At 48.0% G+C, this 7,500-nt stretch overlaps 2 protein-coding genes across 5 annotated transcripts in view; one reads left to right on the top strand and one right to left on the bottom strand.

Annotated features, from left to right (window-relative positions):
* uspl1 (ubiquitin specific peptidase like 1) overlaps window positions 1-5,960 on the top strand; it is a 7,666-nt gene extending 1,706 nt beyond the window's left edge. For 2 of the 4 annotated variants that reach the window (XM_042076441.1, XM_042076438.1), the window contains 7 exons: window positions 51-179; window positions 376-1,054; window positions 1,235-1,327; window positions 1,426-1,567; window positions 1,964-2,086; window positions 2,246-2,406; window positions 2,754-5,960. In XM_042076441.1, the coding sequence (XP_041932375.1) occupies window positions 51-179; window positions 376-1,054; window positions 1,235-1,327; window positions 1,426-1,567; window positions 1,964-2,086; window positions 2,246-2,406; window positions 2,754-5,776 (4,350 nt within the window). In that variant the 3' untranslated portion in view covers window positions 5,777-5,960. The remainder of the gene's footprint in view (window positions 1-50; window positions 180-375; window positions 1,055-1,234; window positions 1,328-1,425; window positions 1,568-1,963; window positions 2,087-2,245; window positions 2,407-2,753) is intronic. The other 2 variants (XM_042076440.1, XM_042076439.1) reach the window with 2 other exon arrangements.
* Window positions 1-7,500, bottom strand: part of LOC121696127 (CUB and sushi domain-containing protein 2-like) — a 19,641-nt gene that overhangs the window by 7,342 nt on the left and 4,799 nt on the right. The window lies entirely within an intron of this gene.

The following is a 7,500-nucleotide window of genomic DNA, read 5'->3' as shown; positions in this document are numbered from 1 at the left end:
ATGTGTCATGTTGATTATCATCTTGTGTATTCACCAATGAACTTCTTCAGTCCCAGGACAAGGACAAGTCTGTCCCAGCAGAGGCATGTCCCTGGTGCGAAGCAAAGGGACTGACCGTCTCTCTACGGAGCTACATCATCAACCACGAGGAGACCATCCGGCTCTGCCCAACCCCCACGGTAGGTATTTGACTCTGTGATGACCTAGGCTGCTTTCTCCTTCCTCAGTTCATGTGTTTTGTTGTATTTATTTCCCACTGTAGCTGAGAAGTGAATCTGGTTTTAATCTGGAAGTTAATGTGCTATGATTGTAACGATTTCTCTTCCACTCTCCTTGTATGTGTGTGTGTGTGTGTGTGTGGGTGTGCGCTTGCAGTGTATTTTCCCCCTGGTTAGCCGACCCCTGGAGGCTGTGTTGGCCAGCCTGTCCTCCACCCCTGCGTCCACCACACCTGACCAGAACCACTCCGGCCAGACCCCATCTGCCCCAGAGAGCCCTGCGTTTCTGCCCCCCTCTGCCAAACGCCCCCGAACCGAAGAACCCATTGAGGCCTGTTCTGTGGACACCAATGGCACCATACGCCCTGACCAGTCCTCGCAGGTTGAGGACACCATTTCAAAGCCGAACGCTGTGGCTAAAGATGAAGGAGAGGCACTGGTGAGTGACGAAGATAACGACCGTGAAATGGTGTGCACGTCACCCGAGGAGCTGATCGCAGAACCGGTGACGAAGGCCGCTCAAGAACCCCATCCTCGCGTCTCCACCACAGAGGAGCACTCTAAGGTTCCTTGTGTGGTGGTGGAACCGTCCGCGCTGCCTGCGGAGGAATGTGCCAGCGCCGGTCCTCACTCGCTTCAGAGCCGGAGCAATCAGAGTTGGCTGAGTTCCCTGCTGCTGGCTCTGGCCCAGTGCAGGACCCTCAGACTGTTGTCCTTGGGGCGGTGGCAGCGAGGCTCCCGTGTGAGGAAGCGCAAAATTCCCACTCAGGACGCGTCGCCTGTGCTGGATCTGTGCGCACGATATGAGAGCGCCTCCGATCATCAGATGGATAGAGGTTTGTGAGGGATTATAATCAGATTGATTATCCAACATTATTGGATGATGTGTATGATGGATGCGTTAATAACAAATATTGGACAAGATAGTTGGAAATCAATTTATCTGAATTAATACAGAATTCAGGAGTCTTTTTTTTATTGATATTCATGGATTTACATATATATTAATTTTCCAGAAGGCAACAGTCTCCGAAATGCAGAGAAGCGGTTGACTGATCTCAGATCATCCACCTTTCAGCTGCTGCAGCATCCCCTTCAGCAGAGGCGAGGTGAGCATCAGTGCCGCCATGTCATTCTCATCGCTTCGCATCTGCAGTCTGCTCCGTTCGCCTCTAACTGGGGTTTCCCCCTCTCGGTGCCTCTTCAGAACTCATGCGTCGGCCAGTGGAGGTTCCTGCTCTGGCTCTTCCAGTCCTTCTGGAGCTGGACAGCCAAGCTAAGGAGCTCTTCCAGCACATGGTCCAGTGGGAGAGCCAGTGTCAGACCTGCGGCTGTAGCTCCAGCAGCAGGTGAGTGCCCACTGCCCAGCCCCTGGCAAGGGCTTAGTGCCACGACCAGGATAGACGCTCAGGAACTCTGGTCCTTTTCTGATCCTTTACTAATCCTCACGGGAAATCATCAGGGAATGATTCCCTCAGCAGGGAATCATTTCCTAAAAGAAGAAATGCTGGCTACATTGGAAATAGATGATGATGTCATGTAATATATTAAATGTAATGTAATATGTATGTAATATAATTTATATTATATTACACACATATATATAATGTGTGTGTGTATTACATACATGTTACATTTATATATTATATAAATATAAATATATATATAATAATATAAATTGTTATATGTAGATATAGTATATACATTTTATTCATCTCTATCTTTTTTGTTTTTTTCCTCTTCAGCTGTACCAATACTGCATCATCCTACGCATATCTGGTGTCTGATTGGCATCCGCTGAGTCCCCCTGTCCAAATCACTTGCAGCCGTTGTCAGAGCATCAACGAGAAGAAAATTCTCCAAGAGAGGTGAGAATGTCAACACTGTCGATTTCACTGCTCTTTAAACACACACCTCACTGTTCAGTGGAAGTAGATTAAGTCTGAGTCATGGTATAGATGATGTCTTGATTTGTGCTCACTTTGCCTACATTGGATTTGAAATAAAGTATTTATTTTTTTCCGCAGGGTACCCCCAGTGTTTGCCGTGCACTTTGCCGACGGTTTCCCTCAGAACGATGTCACCGCTTGCTCGTTTGGCTACGCAGATGCCCAGTACGCTGCGACCGTGGTGATCCAGCACAAGGCGAGCGAAGACCTCTTCATCTCCTGGTCTCGCCAGACAGACGGTGAGGCCCACACACACCTACAATGCATTACAGATTGGCAGGTTTGAAATGCCGCAAAGGGAGCACAGCCAGACTGCCAGCCAACACCACCCAGATTGAAATTAAACTGCTTTCGCTGGGGCTGCTTAAATGTCACACTATTAACGTCACAGGTCCATGCTGACCTTTTCGTTGCGCTTTTCATAATTTGTGTTATGCCAAAAGGTTTGACTGGGTGTAATGGGGAGTGAGGTATTATACGATGGCGTGTTTTCAAAGAATCATCAATTTAAGATTCTGAAATGAGGCAGATGCCTATTGCCAAAAATAATTCTAACCTACTGAACCACTCACAAATGTCTTTACAGGGTCCTGGATTGCGTATGAAGAATTCACAGATCTAAGGGGCATATCTCACTCAAAATTGGACATGCCTACAAAGGAAATCCACATGGTCTTTTGGGAGGTTGAACCTGAAGACACACGGAAAACCACAACGCAAGAGACCTCGATTGTTATTCTTCCACCGACGGAAACCACTTCAGTTGATATTCCTCCACCGACAGAAAGCACTTCAGTTGATATTCCTCCGCCAATGGAAACCACTTCAGTTGATATTCCTCCGCCGTTGGAAACCACTTCAGTTGATATTCCTCCGCCGTTGGAAACCACTTCAGTTGATATTCCTGCGCCGACGGAAACCATTTCAGTTGATATTCCTCTGTTAACAGACTGCCAAGCAGAGGAGGAAGCTGTTGAAGAAATTGTCCCGCCACATGACCAGTCTCTCTCAACTCCACATGAAGACACGTTTGTGTCAGCACTCAAGACGAGTGACCCCGGCGACATCAGTCAGATGGACACCTCTATAGGTAGTGCCACACTGCTGGATACCTTTGAGGGTCTGTCCCACAATGACATAGTCACACTCACTCTGGAGACAGAGAAGTTAGGACAACCTAAGGGCAAGAATCAGAAGACACCCTTGGAGCCCCCTGCTGTCGGGGGCTCCAAGTTAACTAGTGAACCCTCAGTTCCTGAAGAGGCTCAGGTCACCGCAGTCTCTAGCCCTCCTGTAGTGAGGAGAAGCAGGAGGCTTGCCAGCAAACAGGTTGAGCGTAAGGACACGCAGAGCTCAAAACGGAACAACAGCACTGAACAAGGGGAGAACTCAGAGCCACGAGCAAAACCGTGTACGCCGGAGAAGCCAAAAAACACACCAGAAGAACTGAAATCACAGCCAGCGGATTGCTTAATTTCTCCAACAAAGATCATGGCGCAGAACACGTCAACACTGCAGAACACCACACTGTTCATCCCAGCTCACCAGATGTTTGGAGAGAACTCTGCGGCACCTGGTACAACTCTGTATATACCAGTGGCAGGTGAAATGGCCCAGAGTCTAACTTCGCAAATCATGAACCTGCCAAACTCTGCACTCTTGTCTGTTCCTTCAGAGAACCTTGAACAGCAAATTCAAATGACACACAACCAGTCACCAGAGACTCTAGAAGTGCAAGAAGCAACAACACCAGCTTCGTCCAAAAAGAAACCTGTACCTAGAAACCCACCTAAAAAGAAAATGAAAGGACAAGTATTAGTATTTCAAAGCCCAGAGAAAACAGTTGCTCAGAACTCAGCACAGTCAACAGAAATAGCTGTGCAAAACCCAGCAGGGCCTACATCTGGGACAAATCTGTCCCTTCGCACCCCAACAGTACAAAGTTCAGCGCAGTTGCTTCAAATGTTAGAGTATCCAACATTTTCAGAAAGCCTGAACCCCCTTTCAATGCAGACTCTAGCATCGCAGAATCAAAATGTAAAAACCCCAAGCCTAGCAACACAAAACACCCAAGCAACCCACATGCCTGCAGTGGAAACTTCAACAAGGAAAAACCCGCCACCACCACAAACCTTAGACGATCTCCCACCAGACACTATAATCACATTAAACCTAGACATAGAAATGGATTCAACTGAACCGGGTCAGTTGCAACCACCAGAGATTACCCTCCTGTCAACACTAAACACTCCCAGTGGGCAAGATCCACTCAGGTCACCTTCAGCTAATCAGAACCCTGAACCGATGCCCCCTACTGAGCAGAATATGAAAGGGCAGACCCTAGTGATACAGAGCACAACACCGCCAACAACAGTGATTGTAAACCCATCACCACAAACTTTATCAATACAGAATCCAGCAACGCAACCCGCTGCAATGGATAACCCAATTCCTCAAAGTCTAGTCCCATTGAACCTGGATATGGAAATGGATTACATGGAGCCAGATGAACTACCTGAGGAGCCAGAGGTCATCCTCCCATCAATTGTGAGTACCCATCCTCAACATCATCCCCCTGCAACAGCGACTTTTCTAGAGACTCCACACTCCACACTTCTCCTTCCACTTTCTACCCAGTCTTCATCCACAACTCGTGTGTCCCTCAAACGTGAGCCTTCTCCCCCTCAACCGTCTAAACAGCAGTCCAGTCTCCCAGTGCGACCTCAGCAGAAGATTGCAAAGACAGTGACTCCCCCTATAGTCAAACTGGAAAACGCAAAGGCAGCGGAACCCCCTAAAGTCAAACTGAAGCCTGACCTGAGCAACGCGCCTCCTGTCAAACCTCACATGTTCACAGGTTTCAAGTTCCACCAAAAGGGGGCGCCCAGTAGTTCATCAGGGCAGGAAGGTCCCGCCGGTGTGTTGGCAGGCCTTACCTCCAGGCACAACTCTGCAAAGCCCTCACCGACAAATCCCTCACCACTCAGCGGTGCTTCCCAGAAAGCCCCTCTTGGAAAAATGGCCCCCGCCAAGCCTGCTGCCGCAGCTCTTAAACCACGACCAGCAGCAGCAGCAGCGTTGTTGAAGATCAAGAAGGACCCGGAGCAGGCGTCGGCGGCCGTTCTAGAGGACGTAAAGACGGCCGCTCTGAGGCTGAAGCTGCTGAGGAAGCTCAAGGCCAAGAAGAAGCAGCTGGCCGAGCTGGACCAGATGCTGCGGCATCGAGGCGTGGCGCCCCTGTCCTGCAGCGCACCGCCGAGCGTGGCGGCTTTCACCACCTCCACCGACACCAGCCCGCCGTCGTCCAGCTCGCAGGTAACGTCTCCTGGCACGCCGTCGACGCCGTCCACCGTGTCCTCGGACGGAGCGGACATGCTGGACATGTTGGTGAATGGCGGAGGGGATGCGCTTGGTCACTTGATGGCTCCCAGTGCTCCGGTGAAATCCCAGCATGCTCCCAGCGTTCCGCTCAGCGCGCCCTCAACGTCAGCCCCAAGCGCCGACTTCCTGACTATCGATGACTTCCTGGATGATGTCATCTTTGACACCAGTGTGACCGAGAAGGCGATGGAAAACAATGACTTTGACACGCTGGACATGTTTCTTTGAGTCAGAGATGTTCTGTTATGCCTTGAAACCCTTGAAACTTATATCAGTGTCTCTTTCATGAGCTATGTAAAAAAATATTTAGGGTTTAGAATGCATTAATGTGTAAAGTTTGGTTTATTTATGTTGTAAAGTTGGTCCAGAAAAAATGGAATTTGTAATTCAAATAAAATAATATTTTTTTAGACTTTGCTGTCAATCATGGGAAATGTGTCCATTTACATTATGACCTTGGTATAAAAACGAAATCAATAAAATACATTATTTGAATGTCAGTTAGAAAAATGTGCACGCTATCACTAAAGCTAGTCTGCACAGTAGAGTTGTGTAAATTCCCTATTGTTACCACTAAATAACTGACATTTCTCCTGACTCAATTTTAGTTATACAAATGCAGTGATTAGGAATTTAATCTTGGACATGTCAGCTGGTAAATGCTGCAACAGCAGTAACTGAAAAAAAAAAAGACTGGATGATTCTGTTTTTTTTAGTGAAAATTGCATCTTGGGATCATTTGTCTAATGTGGTCTTTACCGATGTGGTATTAAATGTGGCTTGCAGATGTGTTTTGCTCCATAAACCATCATGGACTACCGAAGGGATTGTGCATATGGTATGCAATCAGACATAATTACCTTATTCAAAGCCAATGAGCCTAGATTACCCTGACTGAAAATCCGAAATCTTGCAAACAAGGTGCTGCCGTGCGGCAGGTGGAGGAGCAGTGCCGCTGATTGTCTTGTATGTGAAATGGAGTTTCTCCAGTCTTTCCTTTTAAGAAGCGTGTTTTTTTATTAGTATTATTTATTTTATCTTCAAAAATGTCTTAGAAGTAACAGAATCTGATTAAATAAATGTGTTTTGACCCAGTGTTTTTAGACGTGTTCTTCAATTTAAGGCAATGCAATGCAAGAGTACACACAGCCCCTTTAAACTCCTACATGCGAAGGAAACTCATGACTGAGACTGGCAGAAAAACAAACAAGTAAGTGGGTCCATACTGATCAGCAGCGAGGGGACTGTGGCCCGAGGCGGTTCTGCTTAGAAGCAGAAACTTTTCCATCGCGGGTGTTTGGATTCACGCAAGAGCCCTGATGGGTGCATGTTTAGACACCACAGGGAAACTCGTGGCATTTCTTTCTCCATGTCGGGTGGGGGGTGGGGGGTGTAATGCGGCTGGGACATCATAGCCCAGGACAGAGTAATGTCATTTTAATGAGTACAAGCCCACACACTGATAACACCCCCCCTGGCACTGTAATTGAATACCATTTATTTGTGCATCCTCAATTCCAGAAATGACATCTATACGACTGAGCCTTTAAGCAGTGCGTTCAAACAATATATGTGGTTCCATATATGCCGCGTCTGTGAGTGATGCTCTCAAACGTGCATCCATATGTTCAGTATGCCTCTGGGCGATGTTTTATAGGCGAGCACTGGAGCACTCGGCTGGTTGGTAGCGGGGAGCTGGTTGGGCATCCGTAGTGCTCCCGGGCCTCTGCTGTAAGCGTTTGGCTGTACGTGATGGGAAACCATCACGCCCGACTGATTGCCCCCTCAAGTTGCGCTTGGCTAAAGCTCTACCACTCTGACAACCCCCCACAGTTCAGTGCATCAATCTGATTGGCGTTGGGCATGAAAAGCCTGGCTTCGCGGTGTAATGCAAAAGGTCATGCGTTTCGAACTAGCCATATGTAAACAAATAGGCCTACGTGCTCGCGCGG

The sequence above is a fragment of the Alosa sapidissima genome, chromosome 21 (genome assembly GCF_018492685.1).
Source record: "Alosa sapidissima isolate fAloSap1 chromosome 21, fAloSap1.pri, whole genome shotgun sequence".
NCBI lineage: Eukaryota > Metazoa > Chordata > Actinopteri > Clupeiformes > Clupeidae > Alosa > Alosa sapidissima.
This window is presented reverse-complemented; position numbering and strand designations above follow the sequence as displayed.